The sequence below is a fragment of the Entelurus aequoreus genome, linkage group LG14, assembly GCF_033978785.1.
Source record: "Entelurus aequoreus isolate RoL-2023_Sb linkage group LG14, RoL_Eaeq_v1.1, whole genome shotgun sequence".
NCBI lineage: Eukaryota > Metazoa > Chordata > Actinopteri > Syngnathiformes > Syngnathidae > Entelurus > Entelurus aequoreus.
The window spans coordinates 60,360,915-60,384,989 of record NC_084744.1 but is presented as its reverse complement, the minus strand read 5'-3'; the positions used below and the strand labels follow the sequence as shown (position 1 = coordinate 60,384,989).

Here is a 24,075-nt window from a genome sequence, read left to right as displayed (position 1 = left end):
CTACCATTATTCATGTTGACATTGTGTCCTACCATTATTCATGTTGACATTGTGTCCTACCATTGTTCATGTTGACATTGTGTCCTACCATTATTCATGTTGACATTGTGTCCTACCATTATTCATGATGACATTGTGTCCTACCATTATTCATGTAGACATTGTGTCCTACCTTTGTTCATGTTGACATTGTGTCCTACCATTATTCATGTAGACATTGTGTCCTACCATTATTCATGTTGACATTGCGTCCTAGCATTATTCATGTTGACATTGTGTCCTACCATTATTCATGATGACATTGTGTCCTACCATTATTCATGTTGACATTGTGTCTTAGCATTATTCATGTTGACATTGTGTCCTACCATTATTCATGTTGACATTGTGTCCTACCATTATTCATGTTGACATTGTGTCCTACCATTATTCATGTTGACATTGTGTCCTACCATTATTCATGTTGACATTGCGTCCTACCATTGTTCATGTTGACATTGTGTCCTACCATTATTCATGTTGACATTGTGTCCTACCATTATTCATGTTGACATTGTGTCCTACCATTGTTCATGTTGACATTGTGTCCTACCATTATTCATGTTGACATTGTGTCCTACCATTGTTCATGTTGACATTGTGTCCTACCATTGTTCATGTTGACATTGTGTCCTACCATTATTCATGTTGACATTGTGTCCTACCATTATTCATGTTGACATTGTGTCCTACCATTATTCATGTAGACATTGTGTCCTACCATTATTCATGTTGACATTGTGTCCTACCATTGTTCATGTTGACATTGTGTCCTACCATTATTCATGTTGACATTGTGTCCTACCATTGTTCATGTTGACATTGTGTCCTACCATTGTTCATGTTGACATTGTGTCCTACCATTATTCATGTTGACATTGTGTCCTACCATTATTCATGATGACATTGTGTCCTACCATTATTCATGTTGACATTGTGTCCTAGCATTATTCATGTTGACATTGTGTCCTACCATTATTCATGATGACATTGTGTCCTACCATTATTCATGTTGACATTGTGTCTTAGCATTATTCATGTTGACATTGTGTCCTACCATTATTCATGATGACATTGTGTCCTAGCATTATTCATGTTGACATTGTGTCCTACCATTATTCATGATGACATTGTGTCCTAGCATTATTCATGTTGACATTGTGTCCTACCATTATTCATGTAGACATTGTGTCCTACCATTATTCATGTAGACATTGTGTCCTACCATTATTCATGTTGACATTGTGTCCTACCTTTGTTCATGTTGACATTGTGTCCTACCATTATTCATGTAGACATTGTGTCCTACCATTATTCATGTTGACATTGTGTCCTACCATTATTCATGTTGACATTGTGTCCTACCATTATTCATGTAGACATTGTGTCCTACCATTATTCATGTTGACATTGTGTCCTACCATTATTTATGTTGACATTGTGTCCTACCATTATTCATGTTGACATTGTGTCCTACCATTATTCATGTTGACATTGTGTCCTACCATTATTCATGTAGACATTGTGTCCTACCATTATTCATGTTGACATTGTGTCCTACCATTATTCATGTTGACATTGTGTCCTACCATTATTCATGATGACATTGTGTCCTACCATTATTTATGTTGACATTGTGTCCTACCATTATTCATGATGACATTGTGTCCTACCATTATTCATGTTGACATTGTGTCCTACCATTATTCATGTTGACATTGTGTCCTACCATTATTCATGATGACATTGTGTCCTACCATTATTCATGTAGACATTGTGTCCTACCATTATTCATGTTGACATTGTGTCCTACCTTTGTTCATGTTGACATTGTGTCCTACCATTATTCATGTTGACATTGTGTCCTACCATTATTCATGTAGACATTGTGTCCTACCATTATCCATGTAGACATTGTGTCCTACCATTATTCATGTTGACATTGTGTCCTAGCATTATTCATGTTGACATTGTGTCCTACCATTATTCATGATGACATTGTGTCCTACCATTATTCATGATGACATTGTGTCTTACCATTATTCATGTTGACATTGTGTCCTACCATTATTCATGTTGACATTGTGTCCTACCATTATTCATGTTGACATTGTGTCCTACCTTTGTTCATGTTGACATTGTGTCCTACCATTATTCATGTTGACATTGTGTCCTACCATTATTCATGTTGACATTGTGTCCTACCATTATTCATGTTGACATTGTGTCCTACCATTATTCATGTAGACATTGTGTCCTACCATTATTCATGTTGACATTGTGTCCTACCTTTGTTCATGTTGACATTGTGTCCTACCATTATTCATGTTGACATTGTGTCCTACCATTATTCATGTAGACATTGTGTCCTACCATTATCCATGTAGACATTGTGTCCTACCATTATTCATGTTGACATTGTGTCCTAGCATTATTCATGTTGACATTGTGTCCTACCATTATTCATGATGACATTGTGTCCTACCATTATTCATGATGACATTGTGTCTTACCATTATTCATGTTGACATTGTGTCCTACCATTATTCATGATGACATTGTGTCCTACCATTATTCATGATGACATTGTGTCTTACCATTATTCATGTTGACATTGTGTCCTACCATTATTCATGTTGACATTGTGTCCTACCTTTGTTCATGTTGACATTGTGTCCTACCATTATTCATGTTGACATTGTGTCCTACCATTATTCATGTTGACATTGTGTCCTACCATTATTCATGTTGACATTGTGTCCTACCATTATTCATGTAGACATTGTGTCCTACCATTATTCATGTTGACATTGTGTCCTACCATTATTGACATTGTGTCCTACCATTATTGACATTGTATCCTAGCATTATTCATGTTGACATTGTGTCCTACCATTATTCATGTAGACATTGTGTCCTACCATTATTCATGTTGACATTGTGTCCTACCATTATTGACATTGTGTCCTACCATTATTGACATTGTGTCCTAGCATTATTCATGTTGACATTGTGTCCTACCATTATTGACATTGTGTCCTACCATTATTGACATTGTGTCCTACCATTATTCATGTAGACATTGTGTCCTACCATTATTGACATTGTGTCCTACCATTATTGACATTGTGTCCTACCATTATTGACATTGTGTCCTACCATTATTCATGTAGACATTGTGTCCTACCATTATTCATGTTGACATTGTGTCCTACCATTGTTCATGTTGACATTGTGTCCTACCATTATTGACATTGTGTCCTACCATTATTGACATTGTGTCCTACCATTATTGACATTGTGTCCTACCATTATTCATGTAGACATTGTGTCCTACCATTATTCATGTTGACATTGTGTCCTACCATTATTCATGTTGACATTGTGTCCTACCATTATTGACATTGTGTCCTACCATTATTGACATTGTGTCCTAGCATTATTCATGTTGACATTGTGTCCTACCATTATTGACATTGTGTCCTACCATTATTGACATTGTGTCCTACCATTATTCATGTTGACATTGTGTCCTACAATTATTGACATTGTGTCTTATGAAGACATGTGCTTCACCATACAAACTATGAACCGAGTTTGAGAAGTTTGTAAATGGAGGTTGAATATGATTGGTGTGTGTGTACCTTCCTGCGCGGCCTTGGCAATGTCCACAATGTTGGTAACGTTGGGTGTCAGTTTGGCAAAGAAGGGTATGGAGGTGGCGGCTCGCACGTAGCGACAGATGTTACGCACCAACACGGGGTCCTGATGCCAAATATAGAACATTGATCTGCAACTCTTGCTTTACTTCCTGTGTGTGTACGGCATGTACCTGCCCACACGCCAATCCCATGCCTCTCTCTCCCATGCCATGAGGACAGGACAGGTTCAACTCCAAGGCATCCGCTCCAGATTCCTGAACAAAGGTGGTCACCAAGGTTGATAAGAAGAAGACCTAGGGCGACTACACCTAGGGCGACTACACCTAGGGCGACTACACCTAGGGCGACTACACCTAGGGCGACTACACCTAGGGCGACTAGCACACCTCAGCCATCTTGGCCAGTTGTGTCCAGTCCTCCTTGTTGTAGCTGCACATGATGCTGGCGATCACCACCTGGGAGACACAGAAAGTTTCTTTTCAGATCCATCACTGTCAGGATGTTCTTTTTTAATCCATCAATGTGGTCCGCAAGATGAGTTTTGTATGAAAATGAGCTGCAATTTGTACTGAAAGAAACCACAGTTCTAAACGTGCCCACTGGATGTCGCACTAGCAATTCTGTGAGGCAAGCAAACTCTTCATACCAAGCAAGGGGCACACAGTAAAGGGTGGCTGTGGCTCCTCCCTCTCCACCCAAATGAAACCTGCCATTTTACGTCTTCTGCTTGGAACACATGGTCAGTTGGTCAGTTGGTGCCTCGTTTGCCCTCAGAGTGCAACTCAACCCTCTTCAATAGTTTATAATGACAGAAGAGGTATGTCATACCTGCACTATAAAACATGCTGGGTAGAAAACTACCCAATTTGGGTAGTTTTCTACCCAGCTGCTGGGTAACTATTGGACCAAACCAAAGCTGGGCTAATTTAACTACCCAATTTGGGTAGTTTTCTACCCAGCTGCTGGGTAACTATTGGACCAAACCAACGCTGGGTTAATTTAACAACCCAATTTGGGTAGTTTTCTACCCAGTTGCTGGGTAACTATTGGACCAAACCAACGCTGGGTTATTTTAACCACCCAATTTGGGTAGTTTTCTACCCAGTTGCTGGGTAACTATTGGACCAAACCAACGCTGGGTTAATTTAACTACCCCATTTTGGATAGTTTTCTATCCAGCTGCTGGTAATTATTGGACCAAACCAACGCTAAGTTAATTTAACTACCCAATTTGGGTAGATTTCTACCCAGCTGCTGGGTAACTATTGGACCAAACCAACGCTAAGTTAATTTAACTACCCAATTTTGGGTAGTTTTCTACCCAGCTGCTGGGTAACTATTGGACCAAACCAACGCTGGGCTAATTGAACCACCCCATTTGGGTAGTTTTCTACCCAGCTGCTGGGTAACTATTGGACCAAACCAACACTGGGTTAATTTAGCCCAGCAGGATGGGTTTTTTATTTAACCCAGAAAGATGGGTTATGCATTCAACCCAAATGCTGGGTCATTTTAACTACAATGCTGGGTTAATTCTATCACATACATTGGTTATATATTCAACCTAAATTATGGGTCATTTTAACTCCAATGCTGGGTTAATTCTATCACATACAGTGGTTATATATTCAACCTAAATTATGGGTCATTTTAACTACAATGCTGGGTTAATTCTATCACATACATTGGTTATATATTCAACCTAAATTATGGGTCATTTTAACTACATCCATCCATCCATTTTCTACCACGGGTCGCTGGAGGCTATCTCAGCTGCATTGGGGCGGTAGGCGGGTTACACCCTGGACAAGTCGCCACCTCATAGCAGCATTTTAACTACAATGCTGGGTTAATTCTATCACATACACTGGTTATATATTCAACCTAAGTTATGGGTCATTTTAACTACATTACTGGGTTAATTCTAACACATACATTGGTTATATATTCAACCCAAATTATGGGTCATTTTTCATGGAATGCTGGATGAATTCTCCCAAATAAATGGGTTATTTTCAGGGTTTTTTTGCAGTCCAAACATGGTGATGATTGAAGACTCCTACAGGCAAAGGTCAGCATTGCAACTTGTAGTTTTGTAAACTTTCCACCATCTTTTTTTGTAGTCCAAATGTCACAATGATTGAAGAAGTAGAACCTTCCAAAACTACAAGTGGGTTTGTATTACTTCTTCCTGTAGGTGCAACGGTATCCGGATTGTTCCGTGTGTCCTGCAAATTTCCAATAGACAATCTTTGAGGTCTTGAAAGACTTACATTTTGTGGGAAATCCCTCTTGAGCTCAGCAACTGACTGGCACCAGTAGGCTGCGGTCTTTTCACTGATCAGCTCAATGTTCAGGAAGGATCCTTGACCAGGTCCGTACATGTGACCAGAGGTGGTGCCGCGCACAATGCGAGGAGACACGTTAGTCACCAGGTCCTTCAAGGCAGAAGGCAACAGGCTGTAAATGAAATGGAACCATTACGCTTGCCTTAGTCTTGTGTTTACTTTATCCAGTCCAAAGGTCTTGGTCAGTGCGAAGCCCCATCCTTGTTCAAAAGCTCTTCGGATCATGGCCGCCGTGGTAGTGGGAGGAGCAGAGGCCAGGCCAAAGGGGTTGGGAAAGTTGATTCCGCACACCTCCACACTGATGTCCACTTGGTCGATGGCGCAGTAGAACAATGGCAGCTTTGGAACGGCCTCCACCGTCTGGCCATGCAAGGACTGCAGGAGAAGGAGGAGCACGAACCTTCATGATCCATTTCATGTGATTCACAGCAGGGGTTCTGAACCTTTTTCACCTCGGGGTCTAACGCTTCCACTACGGAGGAAGCTCAAATATTAACACTGAATTAGTCATCTTACTCAGGAGTTGAATCATATTCAATAATGATATCTAACCTAGTCTACAACCTTGTCAAATGATGCATCACAAAGATTATTATCAATTACAAAAGTAAATACTAATCAAATATAATATCAGGCAAATGAAGGGATCCATAAAAATTGATGAAAAATCAATTGACATGCAATTTAAATACAAATAATAACATATATGATTGTTAAATAAACATCATCATATAGACTCATGAAAACTGCTGACAAATAAATTAACATCATTTTTCAAATGTATTACAATTATTTATTAAAATTTAGAAACTATGTTGAATTTAGTCATAATTTTTGCACTTAAGAAACTTCTCTATTGACTTTAGCTCCAAACGTGTTCTGTTTGCTTGATTCAGTTAATACTGCCACAGGTGGTGGAAAAGTGTATTACAACTAGTTATTGCTGCGGCCTACAGGGATGATGTTTGATAAGGAATTATCCAGTTCCAGCCTATTATGGAATCCTCTTATCGAACCGATTCCTTATCGATTCTCTTATGGAGTCCAGATAGGTTGTTGTATATGGAAAAAAACACACAATATTTGGTTTAACAAAAGCTCACTTTTATTATATAATAAAAAAATAAAATCTAATAAATAAATAAATATTGACTGTTACCCACCTAAAAAAATAAAATAAAATAAATAAATATTGACTGTTGTTACCCAAAGTATATTAAGTGGGATTTTTCAGAGAAACAAATATATACAGCAACACAAAAACAACCTGTCTCTGTGATCACTATAGGTGTATAAATAATATTTAAAAAAATAAAAATAAAATAAATAAATCGTGACTGTTGTTACCCAAAGTATATTAAGTGGGATTTTTCAGAAAAACAAATACATACAGTAACAAAAAAAACAAGCTGTCTCTGTGATCACTATAGGTGTATAAATAATAATATAGTGTTAAATAAAATCAGTCCCTTGGGCACAAAACTGAAAATAATACAGCTCTCCAAAAAGTGCACTTCTGCTGCTATTGGAACATAACTGTTTGTTATGATGCTTTGACATTTTTGCACTTTATTTCTTAATCTAATAAATAAATAAATATTGACTGTTACCCCCTAAAAAATAAAATAAAATAAATAAATATTGACTGTTGTTACCCAAAGTATATTAAGTGGGATTTTTCATAAAAACAAATATATACAGTAACAAAAAAACAAGCTGTCTCTGTAATCACTATAGGTGTATAAATAATATTTAAAAAATAAAAATAAAATAAATAAATCGTGACTTTTGTTACCCAAAGTATATTAAGTGGGATTTTTCAGAAAAACAAATACATACAGTAACAAAAAAACAAGCTGTCTCTGTGATCACTATAGGTGTATAAATAATAATATAGTGTTAAATAAAATCAGTCCCTTGGGCACAAAACTGAAAATAATACAGCTCTCCAAAAAGTGCACTTCTGCTGCTATTGGAACATAACTGTTTGTTATGATGCTTTGACATTTTTGCACTTTATTTCTTTATTGAAAGAAACTTCTATGAAGAGAAAAGTTGTTTGCAAATGTGGTTACAATGCTAAAAAATGAAAAGTTAAAGCTAAAAAAAGAAATACACTTTATTGAGTTAACATTATTTCTTTATAGGGGGAAAGATGTTATGAGCTAGGGAATATAACAACTACACTACCCAGCATGCAACGGGAGTGACGAGCATGCGCGGTAGCCCCGAAAAGTGTTGCATGTTGCCACGCTGTGAAAGTAAACGTCAAGAAGTCAGCCAACACGCCTCGTCTGCATTATTTATAATTAGACAGACAACACATCTACAGTGTGATTTTGTAACGTTTACAAGGAAAGAAAAACAAAAGTTAAAAAAGGGAGATGTGTTGTATATATATGTATGTGCTGCAGTGTTGTATATATATGTATGTGCTGCAGTGTTGTATATATATGTATGTGCTGCAGTGTTGTATATATATGTATGTGCTGCAGTGTTGTATATATATGTATGTGCTGCAGTGTTGTATATATATGTATGTGCTGCAGTGTTGTATATATATGTATGTGCTGCAGTGTTGTATATATATGTATGTGCTGCAGTGTTGTATATATATGTATGTGCTGCGGTGTTGTATATATATGTATGTGCTGCAGTGTTGTGTATATATGTATGTGCTGCAGTGTTGTATATATATGTATGTGCTGCGGTTGTTTTAAGAAGGTTGTGACAGCTGCCGTAAAGGAGGTGCGTTGCTAGCCTGGTTGCTATGTTTCCGGTTGGTGGTAAAAGTGTTGGTCATGTGTTTGTAGTCTGCTCAAATCTCTCAGTAAAGTTATTCGATGGATTATAGCTTTTGTTTTGAACTTTATTACACCTTGGAGCGCTTTTTCCCGTCCATTGTTTTCCTGCTTTCGCTATCTGCGCCTAATGACTGAGCTACATGACGCCATTTCTTGTGATGTCTCACGGGGCATTTCTGGTCGGGACGGGATTCGAATAAAGAATCAACTCTTTTCCTTTACTATAGTGGTCTCGATAACGGGTACCGGTTCTCATAAAGGGATTCGAGTCCGAGGACTCGGTTCTTTTCTTATCAAACAACCGGGAAAACCGGTTTGGAGTATCATCCCTAGCGGCCTATACAAACAAACCACAGCTGAGAAACCCACCTTTTTTGGCAGCCCAACTATGGTGAAGAAACACTGATGTAGATTTTCTTTTGCTTACATTTTATATTGTTAAGTTTTTTTAAATAAGTGTTGATGATACATATATTTTTGCCCTGTTTCTATTACCACCTTTCGGCCTTCTTTGGTCGACTGCATGCAAAATAACAATATATATAGCCTATACATATATATATTATATTAATATGATGGATATATAATAATAATGAATATAATTGGATATTAAGAGTATGTGAAAGTTTGACTGCTACATTGTTTACTTCCATGACCTCCTTAAAGTTTTGTATTCAAGCATCTAAAATGCACCAAACATGGATAAGTGTGGAGAGTGTTTTGCATTTTTCCCCATCATGCTTTGTAATGAATTTGAAGAGGTGTAATTTTTAATTGTTTTATGGTGCTTGGACGTTTTTATAATATCTACAAAATTCAGTGTGAAGGTTTTGTGACCATATTTGTTGGCTCCATTTCTTTTTTGTTGCACCATGACTAGGGAAGGTTGTTTAAAATAGAAGAATAGAATAGAATATATCTTTATTGTCATTGTACAACGAAATTGCAAGCAAACTAATTTAGTGGTATTTCATAATAACACATAAGAACATGGTACTCAGATGAATAGATTAAAAATACATCAAATCCATCAAAATACCAAGCACACAGCTCACATGCATTCTTTTTTATGCCTTGTGTTCAGTTTGCATTGGGTCGTATAAGTAAATGCTGTGCTTTGTTCACTTCAAATCACAATTTATGGTTATTGGCCTATTTTACAAACATTGTCCACAAGATGGCAGCGATCTTGCAGCAATTAGAGTGCTAGATATTTCAAATGAATCTGGAACAGATGCCTTTTTAAATCTGTGATGTCTGAAGCCGTAGTTTGGTGCGCTGGCTAGTCCGTTCAGTTTTTGGTGTCGAGTCTTTCGTTGCTCCCTAAAAAGTGCTAATACTGTAAGTATTGTACTTAAAATGATGTGCCAGATGTTTAATTGTACCAGGCATCTTAGCTTTTTAATTAATTAACACATTTGGAGGGGTTGAAATCGCCATGTAAAAATACAAATGCTAATCAGTAGCATGCCAATAGCATGAAGATAACCATTTTTTGGAAAAGTGGAGCCTTTCTTTGTTGGAACCTAAAAAATCACCAAGTGCGAAAACCTTAGGCGCAAACCAGTTACTGTAAAATGGCACGGTTGGATTTTAAGTGAATCTGGACCGACGGGACCGGATTCAGTACCCTCCCCTAAGACTGTGCAGTATCCTGGTGTAGTTGTGAGACGAGCAGTACCTGAAGGTATCTGTGGATATGCCAGGAGGCCTGCTTGCCGTCGTTCACCGACTCCACCGTGGTGTTTGCCAGTCCGGCAATGTCTCCCCCGGCAAACACCCAGGACTCGCTGGTCTGCATGGTCTCGCCGTTCACCTCGGGCGTGCCCCAGCGAGTCAGCTTGAGCGGGGCCATGGCGTGGCTCACTGCACACAGACCACTGGTGAACACCTGGCGTGCGCGAGGACCGGTCCAAACACCTTGGATTACCTGTGGGCTCGCTGAGCATGGACCCAAAGGCGCTGATGATGTAGTCGGCCTTCAGCCTCACTACTTGGTCCTCGTCCTCCAACCAGTCGCCGTCCTCGGTCTGCTCGCTGCGACAAAACTGCAAGCCGGCGACCCGCCCGTTCTTCATGATGACCTCCCGGGGAGACAGGAAGGGGAGGAACTCGCAGCGCTCCTCCTTAGCCAACTCCATCTGAGCATTGTCGTGGAAAAATTCATATTTGACTCATCTTTTTTTAGTCTAACAGTCATCATGTGATTTATGCTGTATTGCTTCTCTTCACTGCACGGCAAGACACTTTCACCCTTGCTCCTGATGGGCCGTGGTTAGCGCCTTGCATGGCAGCTTCTGCCATCAGTGTGTGAATGTGAGCGCTTTGGGTATCATTCCAGGTACAGTAAAGTGCCGTATAAATAGAGACTATTTACTCTGTTGGGTTCTTTGGACAGCCGTCTCCCACACATCCCAACAACATGAGACAAGGACGGTTGTGATGCCAAAGATCACTCATTTATATTACATTACGCTCCAACTTGCTTTTCTTCTGTGATTGATGCTGTATTACTGCCTTTTGTCAACGTTTAACCAAAACATTCCTGTTCACAGATAGTCTGCATTGCGCCCCAACCCCTCCCCTCTCAGTCCCAGGGCAAATATAAAGATATTGAAGTTGTTTCCTTGTCTCTCTCTCACTTTTTCTGTTGATGTTTAGGTTTACTTGTTATTTGAGGGTCTCAAATAAATACTGAAAAGACCTTAGCCCTCTCTGGACATGTATTTGTTGTGTTTTCAAACATTGGTTATCCACAAGACCAGTTCTTGATGCACATACAGTACAGTACATACCCAGGTAAGTTTACAATTGGCCAGAGTAAAGGGGGCGTGGCTTGAAGGATTATGTGCAGAAAGAATAAAGGAAAGGATGGTGAGTGTCTATCTGCTACTTCAAACTTCAACCAACTTGGGCAGGGATGTTACTCCTCTACACATCATGATCATGTCCTAACAAATATGTTCAAGCGATATTTGAGAGGTTGTTTCCATTAACAGTTTCTTTTTTGCAATATTTAGGTTTTGTGCACTTCCAGGTGTAATGGAAACGCAACTATTGTCACCTTGGCAAGAAGGCAGCGCCACAAGGCCAATCAATGATCTTGTTTGAGGCCTTCAATCTGTGCGGGGGTTTTTCCGCCTGGCACAAGTGTTTGACTTGACTCCATTGAACAGCATTACATTCTTTATGGACTGCAGGGGACAAATGGGGCGTGTGATTTCGCAATGCATTGTGGGGGCTGGCTAGCCATTGTTTCTGGAGAAAGATTTTGTACTCCTCCGACGGTATTGTGAGAGGGAACAACAAATTGGAATAAGATGGATCGTACGAGAGAAAAAAGGTAAGGGACTGTACCGAGAAAAAAAAATGGATCTTGTTCCAAAGGCTTAAAAAGATAAGTAAAACTGGTGGACTTGATCCACATGAGCACATCAATAGACAAGATTTGAGCAAGCTACTGAACATGTCCTCTATCTTTGTTGTCAACAAAGTCACTTTTAATACAGACCCTACATTTTGGAATGCCAAGTCCTTAAAGGATCACGGACAAGCCAACTTTGGGTGTGTGCAAAACCTCGGAGTTTTACATCAGAAAGAGAAGACTTTCAGAGGTAAGTCCACAACTCTCGTCCCTATTTGAATACACTCTGCATTAACGTGGGAAATATTGACAGTCTTCTCAGTTATTGATCTCTGAATAGGGGTATTGTTTTTCTCCTAAATACTGCTGCACCTTGCTCGTAACCCTCGTTTAGCTAACAACAACCCCCTACTACATGCTACTAAATAAAACATGCTTTGATTCAAACTCGAAAATGCGGTGAACACACCAACATGTGCCAGGTGATGGCGTTAAAAGTCATGTTTGATGGTCTCACAGCTGCTATTCATTATCTCTTTATTAGCTCACTAACCCAACTTCCTTGGCTTTTACCTGAAGCCATCACATATTTGGAACTTTTAGACAGTCTTGCATTCCAACCACGATGAATTGCCCTTCCACATCAGTCCCACTCCCAAGCCCTACCAAGTCCACGTCCATACCTCCTCAGGAACTGCTCTGATGTTGGTGAATCCCTTCCTGAAGCAGACAAACACTCTCTTGGCGCCGCAGCGGATGGCGGAGGTGGCGCAATCAAAGGCGGTGTCGCCAGCCCCCAGGACTATCACCACTCCCCGTAAGGCGGGCAGAGAAGAGCGGCACTGACACATACCTGAAGGGCGACAGATGGTGAGTTTGTGCGGAGGTTCTTGCATGGTGTGGACTGAAGTAAGGTTCTTGCATGGTGTGGACTGAAGTAAGGTTCTTGTATGGTGTGGACTGAAGTAAGGTTCTTGCATGGTGTGGACTGAAGTAAGGTTCTTGTATGGTGTGGACTGAAGTAAGGTTCTTATATGGTGTGGACTGAAGTAAGGTTCTTGTATGGTGTGGACTGAAGTAAGGTTCTTGCATGGTGTGGACTGAAGTAAGGTTCTTGCATGGTGTGGACTGAAGTAAGGTTCTTGTATGGTGTGGAGTGAAGTAAGGTTCTTGTATGGTGTGGACTGAAGTAAGGTTCTTGCATGGTGTGGACTGAAGTAAGGTTCTTGTATGGTGTGGACTGAAGTAAGGTTCTTGCATGGTGTGGACTGAAGTAAGGTTCTTGCATGGTGTGGACTGAAGTAAGGTTCTTGCATGGTGTGGACTGAAGTAAGGTTCTTGCATGGTGTGGACTGAAGTAAGGTTCTTGTATGGTGTGGAGTGAAGTAAGGTTCTTGTATGGTGTGGACTGAAGTAAGGTTCTTGTATGGTGTGGCCTGAAGTAAGGTTCTTGTATGGTGTGGACTGAAGTAAGGTTCTTCAGACTGCTGCCATCCGGCAGACGACTGAGAAGCCTCCGAGCTCGAAGCTGTAGGCTGAGAGACAGCTTCATCCATCAGGCTGTCAGGAAGCTGAACTCTCTCCCGGCCCCCCCCCCCTTCTCACTCTGCCCTGCAATCTGATCTGAACTGAACTGTGAACTGAGACACTACACCCCACCCCACCCCCCCCCACTCACCCACACACACACACACACACACACACACACACACACACACACACACACACACACACACACACACACACACCATCTATCACTTAGCCACTTTACTCCGGACTCAAAATGCTGCTAACTGTTTTAACTGTTTACACTGTTTACATTGCACTTTGCACTCCCATCTGAATACTTAGATAGATATTATAGATATTCTGGTAATATCTTCTTCCCCTGTATATTTTTCCCCCCCCTCATGCGACTGTTTAAATTGTTGTCTTTTTTATTTTTCTTTTACACTTTATATTTATAGACACCGTGGTTGTGAGAGGAACGCAATTTCGTCCACCTGTATGTCCTGTACAAACAGTTGTTTGACAATAAAGCTGACTTTGACTTTGACTTTGACTTTGACTGAAGTAAGGTTCTTGCATGGTGTGGACTGAAGTAAGGTTCTTGTATGGTGTGGACTGAAGTAAGGTTCTTGTATGGTGTGGACTGAAGTAAGGTTCTTGTATGGTGTGGACTGAAGTAAGGTTCTTGCATGGTGTGGACTGAAGTAAGGTTCTTGCATGGTGTGGACTGAAGTAAGGTTCTTGTATGGTGTGGACTGAAGTAAGGTTCTTGTATGGTGTGGACTGAAGTAAGGTTCTTGCATGGTGTGGACTGAAGTAAGGTTCTTGCATGGTGTGGACTGAAGTAAGGTTCTTGTATGGTGTGGACTGAAGTAAGGTTCTTGTATGGTGTGGACTGAAGTAAGGTTCTTGTATGGTGTGGACTGAAGTAAGGTTCTTGCATGGTGTGGACTGAAGTAAGGTTCTTGTATGGTGTGGACTGAAGTAAGGTTCTTGAATGGTGTGGACTAAGTAAGGTTATTGTATGGTGTGGACTGAAGTAAGGTTCTTGCATGGTGTGGACTGAAGTAAGGTTCTTGTATGGTGTGGACTGAAGTAAGGTTCTTGCATGGTGTGGACTGAAGTAAGGTTCTTGCATGGTGTGGACTGAAGTAAGGTTCTTGTATGGTGTGGCCTGAAGTAAGGTTCTTGTATGGTGTGGACTGAAGTAAGGTTCTTGTATGGTGTGGACTGAAGTAAGGTTCTTGCATGGTGTGGACTGAAGTAAGGTTCTTGTATGGTGTGGACTGAAGTAAGGTTCTTGAATGGTGTGGACTGAAGTAAGGTTCTTGCATGGTGTGGACTGAAGTAAGGTTCTTGTATGGTGTGGCCTGAAGTAAGGTTCTTGTATGGTGTGGACTGAAGTAAGGTTCTTGCATGGTGTGGACTGAAGTAAGGTTCTTGTATGGTGTGGACTGAAGTAAGGTTCTTGCATGGTGTGGACTGAAGTAAGGTTCTTGTATGGTGTGGACTGAAGTAAGGTTCTTGAATGGTGTGGACTGAAGTAAGGTTCTTGCATGGTGTGGACTGAAGTAAGGTTCTTGTATGGTGTGGCCTGAAGTAAGGTTCTTGTATGGTGTGGACTGAAGTAAGGTTCTTGTATGGTGTGGCCTGAAGTAAGGTTCTTGTATGGTGTGGACTGAAGTAAGGTTCTTGCATGGTGTGGACTGAAGTAAGGTTCTTGCATGGTGTGGACTGAAGTAAGGTTCTTGTATGGTGTGGACTGAAGTAAGGTTCTTGAATGGTGTGGACTGAAGTAAGGTTCTTGTATGGTGTGGACTGAAGTAAGGTTCTTGCATGGTGTGGACTGAAGTAAGGTTCTTGCATGGTGTGGACTGAAGTAAGGTTCTTGTATGGTGTGGCCTGAAGTAAGGTTCTTGTATGGTGTGGACTGAAGTAAGGTTCTTGTATGGTGTGGACTGAAGTAAGGTTCTTGCATGGTGTGGACTGAAGTAAGGTTCTTGTATGGTGTGGACTGAAGTAAGGTTCTTGAATGGTGTGGACTGAAGTAAGGTTCTTGCATGGTGTGGACTGAAGTAAGGTTCTTGTATGGTGTGGACTGAAGTAAGGTTCTTGCATGGTGTGGACTGAAGTAAGGTTCTTGTATGGTGTGGACTGAAGTAAGGTTCTTGAATGGTGTGGACTGAAGTAAGGTTCTTGCATGGTGTGGACTGAAGTAAGGTTCTTGTATGGTGTGGACTGAAGTAAGGTTCTTGTATGGTGTGGACTGAAGTAAGGTTCTTGAATGGTGTGGACTGAAGTAAGGTTCTTGCATGGTGTGGACTGAAGTAAGGTTCTTGTATGGTGTGGACTGAAGTAAGGTTCTTGTATGGTGTGGACTGAAGTAAGCTTCTTGAATGGTGTGGACTGAAGTAAGGTTCTTGCATGGTGTGGACTGAAGTAAGGTTCTTGTATGGTGTGGACTGAAGTAAGGTTCTTGTATGCCATACAAGAACCTTACTTCAGTCCACACCATACAATGTATGGTGTGGACTGAAGTAAGGTTCTTGCATGGTGTGGACTGAAGTAAGGTTCTTGCATGGTGTGGACTGAAGTAAGGTTCTTGTATGGTGTGGACTGAAGTAAGGTTCTTGCATGGTGTGGACTGAAGTAAGGTTCTTGCATGGTGTGGACTGAAGTAAGGTTCTTGTATGGTGTGGACTGAAGTAAGGTTCTTGCATGGTGTGGACTGAAGTAAGGTTCTTGTATGGTGTGGACTGAAGTAAGGTTCTTGTATGGTGTGGACTGAAGTAAGGTTCTTGCATGGTGTGGACTGAAGTAAGGTTCTTGTATGGTGTGGAGTGAAGTAAGGTTCTTGTATGGTGTGGACTGAAGTAAGGTTCTTGCATGGTGTGGACTGAAGTAAGGTTCTTGTATGGTGTGGCCTGAAGTAAGGTTCTTGTATGGTGTGGACTGAAGTAAGGTTCTTGCATGGTGTGGACTGAAGTAAGGTTCTTGTATGGTGTGGCCTGAAGTAAGGTTCTTGTATGGTGTGGACTGAAGTAAGGTTCTTGCATGGTGTGGACTGAAGTAAGGTTCTTGTATGGTGTGGACTGAAGTAAGGTTCTTGTATGGTGTGGACTGAAGTAAGGTTCTTGTATGGTGTGGAGTGAAGTAAGGTTCTTGTATGGTGTGGACTGAAGTAAGGTTCTTGTATGGTGTGGACTGAAGTAAGGTTCTTGCATGGTGTGGACTGAAGTAAGGTTCTTGTATGGTGTGGACTGAAGTAAGGTTCTTGTATGGTGTGGACTGAAGTAAGGTTCTTGTATGGTGTGGAGTGAAGTAAGGTTCTTGTATGGTGTGGACTGAAGTAAGGTTCTTGTATGGTGTGGACTGAAGTAAGGTTCTTGCATGGTGTAGACTGAAGTAAGGTTCTTGTATGGTGTGGCCTGAAGTAAGGTTCTTGTATGGTGTGGACTGAAGTAAGGTTCTTGCATGGTGTGGACTGAAGTAAGGTTCTTGTATGGTGTGGACTGAAGTACCGCTCTTGCTGGCCGTGGCCACCATGGGCAGGAAGTCTTTGGAAGTGAAGAAGCCTTGGTCCATGGTCAAACCCTGGAAGATTTGTGCTCTGTTGGCCTGGGGGAGACCTGAACATTTGGAAAGTTACGACTATTCTTGTTGTCATCCAAATGAAATATTGACTTGGCGGAGGTCACTTACCAATTCCAATGAAGACAGCCTGGTAGTGTTGTTTCAGAGAAGTCAGAGTCATTCCGTCTACACCAAGACCCTTCTCACACACCACCTGCCATGAAGTATATACATCACACATGCAACATTTAAGTAATACAGTGGAACCTCCATTTACAAACCCCTCTATTCGTCAACTTTTCCATTTACAAACTTTTCAAAGGAGGATAAAAGTTTCTCCAGAGTTCCTAGAGAAGTAATCAAGAATGGCGGAAGAGTGCAAGATTTTCTGAAAGACGACAAGCAAAGTAGCACACAGTCCAGTCCAAGGGAGCAGAGCTGAAGAATGCACCAGTTTGCACTCCGTTAATGGTTTGTTTGATATACTTTTAACGTTAAGAGATTCCAGTTTAAGTATGATATTATTTGTATTTCTTCAAACACGTTTGCTACAGTGTTGCATAAAACGAAGCCTTAGTGGTTAGTCCCATACCTTGACTCCCAGGTCCTTCATCAGGTCGATCTCAAACTGCACTACCTCATAAGGAAGGCGGAACTGGGGGATTTCTGATGTGCTGCATGACAACAAACACTTTTAGTCTTCACTTTGTACAAATGTCTTTCCACACTCTGATGACTATTGTACTACAAGATGTATTCCACACTCTGATGACTATTGTACTACAAGATGTATTCCACACTCTGATGACTATTGTACTACAAGATGTATTCCACACTCTGATGACTATTGTACTACAAGATGTATTCCACACTCTGATGACTATTGTACTACAAGATGTATTCCACACTCTGATGACTATTGTACTACAAGATGTATTCCACACTCTGATGACTATTGTACTACAAGATGTATTCCACACTCTGATGACTATTGTACTACAAGATGTATTCCACACTCTGATGACTATTGTACTACAAGATGTATTCCACACCCTGATGACTATTGTACTACAAGATGTATTCCACACTCTGATGACTATTGTACTACAAGATGTATTCCACACTCTGATGACTATTGTACTACAAGATGTATTCCACACTCTGATGACTATTGTACTACAAGATGTATTCCACACTCTGATGACTATTGTACTACAAGATGTATTCCACACTCTGATGACTATTGTATTACAAGATGTATCCCACACTCTGATGACTATTGTACTACAAGATGTATTCCACACTCTGATGACTATTGTACTACAAGATGTATTCCACACTCTGATGACTATTGTACTACAAGATGTATTCCACACTCTGATGACTATTGTACTACAAGATGTATCCCACACTCTGATGACTATTGTACTACAAGATGTATCCCACACTCTGATGACTATTGTACTACAAGATGTATTCCACATCCTGATGACTATTGTACTACAAGATGTATTCCACACTCTGATGACTATTGTACTACAAGATGTATTCCACACTCTGATGACTATTGTACTACAAGATGTATTCAGGTTTTTTGGAAAGTGCAAACCTTGTTCTGACATCTGATAACACATTGTTGAAAGTAGGGAAAGTAGCCTGACAGGATGACTACAATGTAGGACCAACAGGGTCATGAGTTTAAGAAGAAATCTTAGCATTCATTTTAATAGTCTGATATTTTTGATGCTGATATTTTGTCACCTCTTAGTGGACAACATGAGTATTTAGGGTCAATGGTCTTTAATTATCCTCTGAATGGATGAATGCGCAAACAACCTTCCCGAGTCATAGTGCAAAAAAATTCAAACAAGCCAAAAAGTCAACACACATGGTCACACGTAACACAACCTGCTCACTGAACTTTCTGGACATTATGAAAAAACGTCCATGCACCATAAAAAAATCTAAATGACACCCATTTCAATCACTCTCCACACTTATTCATGTTTAGCACATTTTAGCTGCATGATATTTTTGATTGATTACAAAACTTTAAGGATGTCGTCATGGAAGCAAACAACGTCCGAGTCAAACTCTTGATATCCAATTATATATACACACATATATATATATATATATATATATATATATACATATATACATACATACATATATATACATACAAATATATATATACATATATATATATATACATACATATACTGTATATATAAATATATATACATACATATATATATATATATACATAAATATATATACATACATATACAGTATATATATATATATATATATATATATATACATATACATATATATATACATACATACATATATGTACATAATGTGTAGCAAATGCACAAGACAACATAACATAGTCCAAAAGCGGGGCTATACATCATTATTTAGTATTTAATATATTGGATGAAGTTACCTTAACCCTCCGGTGTATTTCTGCTTCTCAAAGATGGTGATGTCATCGTATCCAAGGCGGGCGAGAAAGGAGGCACAGCTGATAGAAGCAGGGCCACACCCAATCAGGGCGATGGGTGCATGGTAGGACTGTGCCATCTCATGGGGTGGCGCTAACTCAGGGTTTCTGATCTGAGGGACGCCCATCTTATTAAACACCTGTGAAGATACAAGTATTCACATCTGCATCAAGAAGATGCACGTACCGGTATTCACATCTGCATCATATATCACATGCATAATGACATGCATAATAACACCCACATGCATAATGACATGCATAATAACACCCACATGCATAATGACATGCATAATAACACCCACATGCATAATAACACCCACATGCATAATAACACCCACATGCATAATAACACCCACATGCATAATGACACATGCATAATGACATGCATAATAACACCCACATGCATAATGACACCCACATGCATAATGACACCCACATGCATAATAACACCCACATGCATAATGACACATGCATAATGACATGCATAATAACACCCACATGCATAATAACACCCACATGCATAATAACACACACATGCATAATGACACCCACATGCATAATAACACCCACATGCATAATAACACACACATGCATAATGACACCCACATGCATAATAACACCCACATGCATAATAACACCCACATGCATAATGACATGCATAATAACACCCACATGCATAATAACACCCACATGCATAATGACACATGCATAATGACATGCATAATAACACCCACATGCATAATGACACATGCATAATGACATGCATAATAACACCCACATGCATAATGACACCCACATGCATAATGACACCCACATGCATAATAACACCCACATGCATAATGACACATGCATAATGACATGCATAATAACACCCACATGCATAATAACACCCACATGCATAATGACACCCACATGCATAATGACACCCACATGCATAATAACACCCACATGCATAATAACACCCACATGCATAATGACATGCATAATAACACCCACATGCATAATAACACCCACATGCATAATGACATGCATAATAACACCCACATGCATAATAACACCCACATGCATAATAACACACACATGCATAATGACACCCACATGCATAATAACACCCACATGCATAATAACACCCACATGCATAATGACATGCATAATAACACCCACATGCATAATAACACCCACATGCATAATGACACATGCATAATGACATGCATAATAACACCCACATGCATAATGACACCCACATGCATAATGACACATGCATAATGACATGCATAATAACACCCACATGCATAATGACACCCACATGCATAATGACACCCACATGCATAATAACACCCACATGCATAATAACACCCACGTGCATAATGACACCCACATGCATATTAATGACACCCACATGCATAATAACACCCACATGCATAATGACACATGCATAATGACACCCAAAAGATTAGATATAACTATTGACTCTGATTATTATGAAGAGTAAGATTATACATGTGAGTGGGCCCCGGGCCCCTGTGTAGTGGAAAAGTGTTAGATGCCATTCATGTTCAACACTAGAAGTCAGCATGTCTTCACTTAGTAACTCACACACACACATGTTGGTGCTGAAAGGTGAGCTGATTTACCTCAGTGGCAAACTGCTGCAGGCCCCCGATGTTGATGGGCCCCTCCTCAGAGGCGTGCAGGTTGCAGCCCCCCACACACAACTCTGACGTGGGACACACCATTCCACACGTCAGACCCAGTGGGTTGTCAGACAGGATGGACCTCGCCGCTCCGTAGTAGTTCTGACACACACACACACACACACACACACACTTTTCACCTACTGTGGATTGTATTGTGTGTGTGTGTGTGTGTGTGTGTGTGTGTGTGTGTGTGTGTGTGTGTGTGTGTGTGTGTGTGTGTGTGTGTGTGTGTGCATACCTTGTTTGCGATGCTTGTAATAAATGATTTGATGTCCAAGTTGGTGGGACAGCTCTTCTGACAGGGAGCATCTGCACATTTCAGACACCTGAGTGGATGTCAGTGGACACATTAGTCAGGTGACACCTGAGTGGATGTCAGTGGACACATTAGTCAGGTGACACCTGAGTGGATGTCAGTGGACACATTAGTCAGGTGACACCTGAGTGGATGTCAGTGGACACATTAGTCAGGTGACACCTGAGTGGATGTCAGTGGACACATTAGTCAGGTGACACCTGAGTGGATGTCAGTGGACACATTAGTCAGGTGACACCTGAGTGGATGTCAGTGGACACATTAGTCAGGTGACACCTGAGTGGATGTCAGTGGACACATTAGTCAGGTGACACCTGAGTGGATGTCAGTGGACACATTAGTCAGGTGACACCTGAGTGGATGTCAGTGGACACATTAGTCAGGTGACACCTGAGTGGATGTCAGTGGACACATTAGTCAGGTGACACCTGAGTGGATGTCAGTGGACACATTAGTCAGGTGACACCTGAGTGGATGTCAGTGGACACATTAGTCAGGTGACACCTGAGTGGATGTCAGTGGACACATTAGTCAGGTGACACCTGAGTGGATGTCAGTGGACATATTAGTCAGGTGACACATGAGTGGATGTCAGTGGACACATTAGTCAGGTGACACCTGAGTGGATGTCAGTGGACACATTAGTCAGGTGACACCTGAGTGGATGTCAGTGGACACATTAGTCAGGTGACACCTGAGTGGATGTCAGTGGACACATTAGTCATGTGACACCTGAGTGGATGTCAGTGGACACATTAGTCAGGTGACACCTGAGTGGATGTCAGTGGACACATTAGTCAGGTGACACCTGAGTGGATGTCAGTGGACACATTAGTCAGGTGACACCTGAGTGGATGTTAGTGGACACATTAGTCAGGTGACACCTGAGTGGATGTCAGTGGACACATTAGTCAGGTGACACGAGACACATTTGCGTCCTGAAGGCATACATTTTGTGACTCTTTTCTGAACTTCCTAGCTTAGTGTAAGAATATGTATAATCCCATGAAAAAGAACACTAACTAATAATACAATAACCCTGCAAACAGAAATGAAAACACAACAGATTGGGCAACATAAAGAGCAACTTCCTATAAGCAAGCTGGGAAACACCACTCCACAAAATTAAACATTTTGACATGATATAATTACATAGAAAACAAAAGTTTAGACATGATATAATGACATAGAAATAAAAGTTTAGACATGATATAATGACATAGAAATAAAAGGTTTAGACATGATATAATGACATAGAAATAAAAGTTTAGACATGATATAATGACATAGAAATAAAAGTTTAGACATGATATAATGACATAGAAATAAAAGTTTAGACATGATATAATGACATAGAAAATAAAAGTTTAGACATGATATAATGACATAGAAAATAAAAGTTTAGACATGATATAATGACATAGAAATAAAAGTTTAGACATGATATAATGACATAGAAATAAAAGGTTTAGACATGATATAATGACATAGAAATAAAGGTTTAGACATGATATAATGACATAGAAATAAAAGTTTAGACATGATATAATGACAATATAATGACATAGAAATAAAAGTTTAGACATGATATAAATACATACAAATAAAGGTTTAGACATGATATAATGACATAGAAATAAAAGTTTAGACATGATATAATGACATAGAAAATAAAAGTTTAGACATGATATAATGACATAGAAATAAAAGGTTTAGACATGATATAATGACATAGAAATAAAAGGTTTAGACATGATATAAATACATAGATTAGCACTATAGCTGCTGGTAGAATTGGGTCAATTGAGTTAATTGCTAAAATAGTGAAGTGACGATCCTCACCTAGACTGAGTTTAAGAGACGCCTGATAGATGATTTTTCATTTATTTAGATGACACAATGCAGGACATTTAGTCACGTCCTCATCCTTAAGTGATAGATGTATTGTATTGTCACCTCATAGCTTCTCGCAGAGCTCCTCTCTCACTCAGGGTGGTGTGTTTGATATCATCAAAGTTGTTCTCCAGCTTCACACAGGACTGAAACAGGAGAGATATCAAGTATACGTGAGATATAATCATGATGGGTGTATTTGGGAGTAAGTTACAATATCTCTGGCAGTGTGTGTGTGTGTGTGTGTGTGTGTGTGTGTGTGTGTGTGTGTGTTTGTGTGTGTGTGTGTGTTTGTGTGTGTGTGTGTGTGTGTGTGTGTGTGTGTGTGTGTGTGTGTGTGTGTGTGTGTGTGTTTGTG

General features: G+C 40.1%; 1 protein-coding gene across 1 annotated transcript in view; it reads right to left on the bottom strand.

The window, feature by feature from the left end:
* Positions 1-24,075, bottom strand: part of dpydb (dihydropyrimidine dehydrogenase b) — a 66,216-nt gene that overhangs the window by 36,197 nt on the left and 5,944 nt on the right. Inside the window, exons 2-16 of the mRNA XM_062070374.1 lie at positions 23,781-23,863; positions 21,747-21,834; positions 21,446-21,607; positions 19,752-19,948; positions 17,892-17,973; positions 17,429-17,513; positions 17,248-17,355; positions 12,901-13,070; positions 10,784-10,994; positions 10,535-10,719; positions 6,209-6,424; positions 5,975-6,139; positions 4,088-4,156; positions 3,872-3,955; positions 3,684-3,804 (exon numbers count right to left, since the gene is read on the bottom strand). Coding sequence (XP_061926358.1) covers positions 3,684-3,804; positions 3,872-3,955; positions 4,088-4,156; positions 5,975-6,139; positions 6,209-6,424; positions 10,535-10,719; positions 10,784-10,994; positions 12,901-13,070; positions 17,248-17,355; positions 17,429-17,513; positions 17,892-17,973; positions 19,752-19,948; positions 21,446-21,607; positions 21,747-21,834; positions 23,781-23,863 — 2,026 coding nt within the window. The remainder of the gene's footprint in view (positions 1-3,683; positions 3,805-3,871; positions 3,956-4,087; positions 4,157-5,974; positions 6,140-6,208; positions 6,425-10,534; positions 10,720-10,783; positions 10,995-12,900; positions 13,071-17,247; positions 17,356-17,428; positions 17,514-17,891; positions 17,974-19,751; positions 19,949-21,445; positions 21,608-21,746; positions 21,835-23,780; positions 23,864-24,075) is intronic.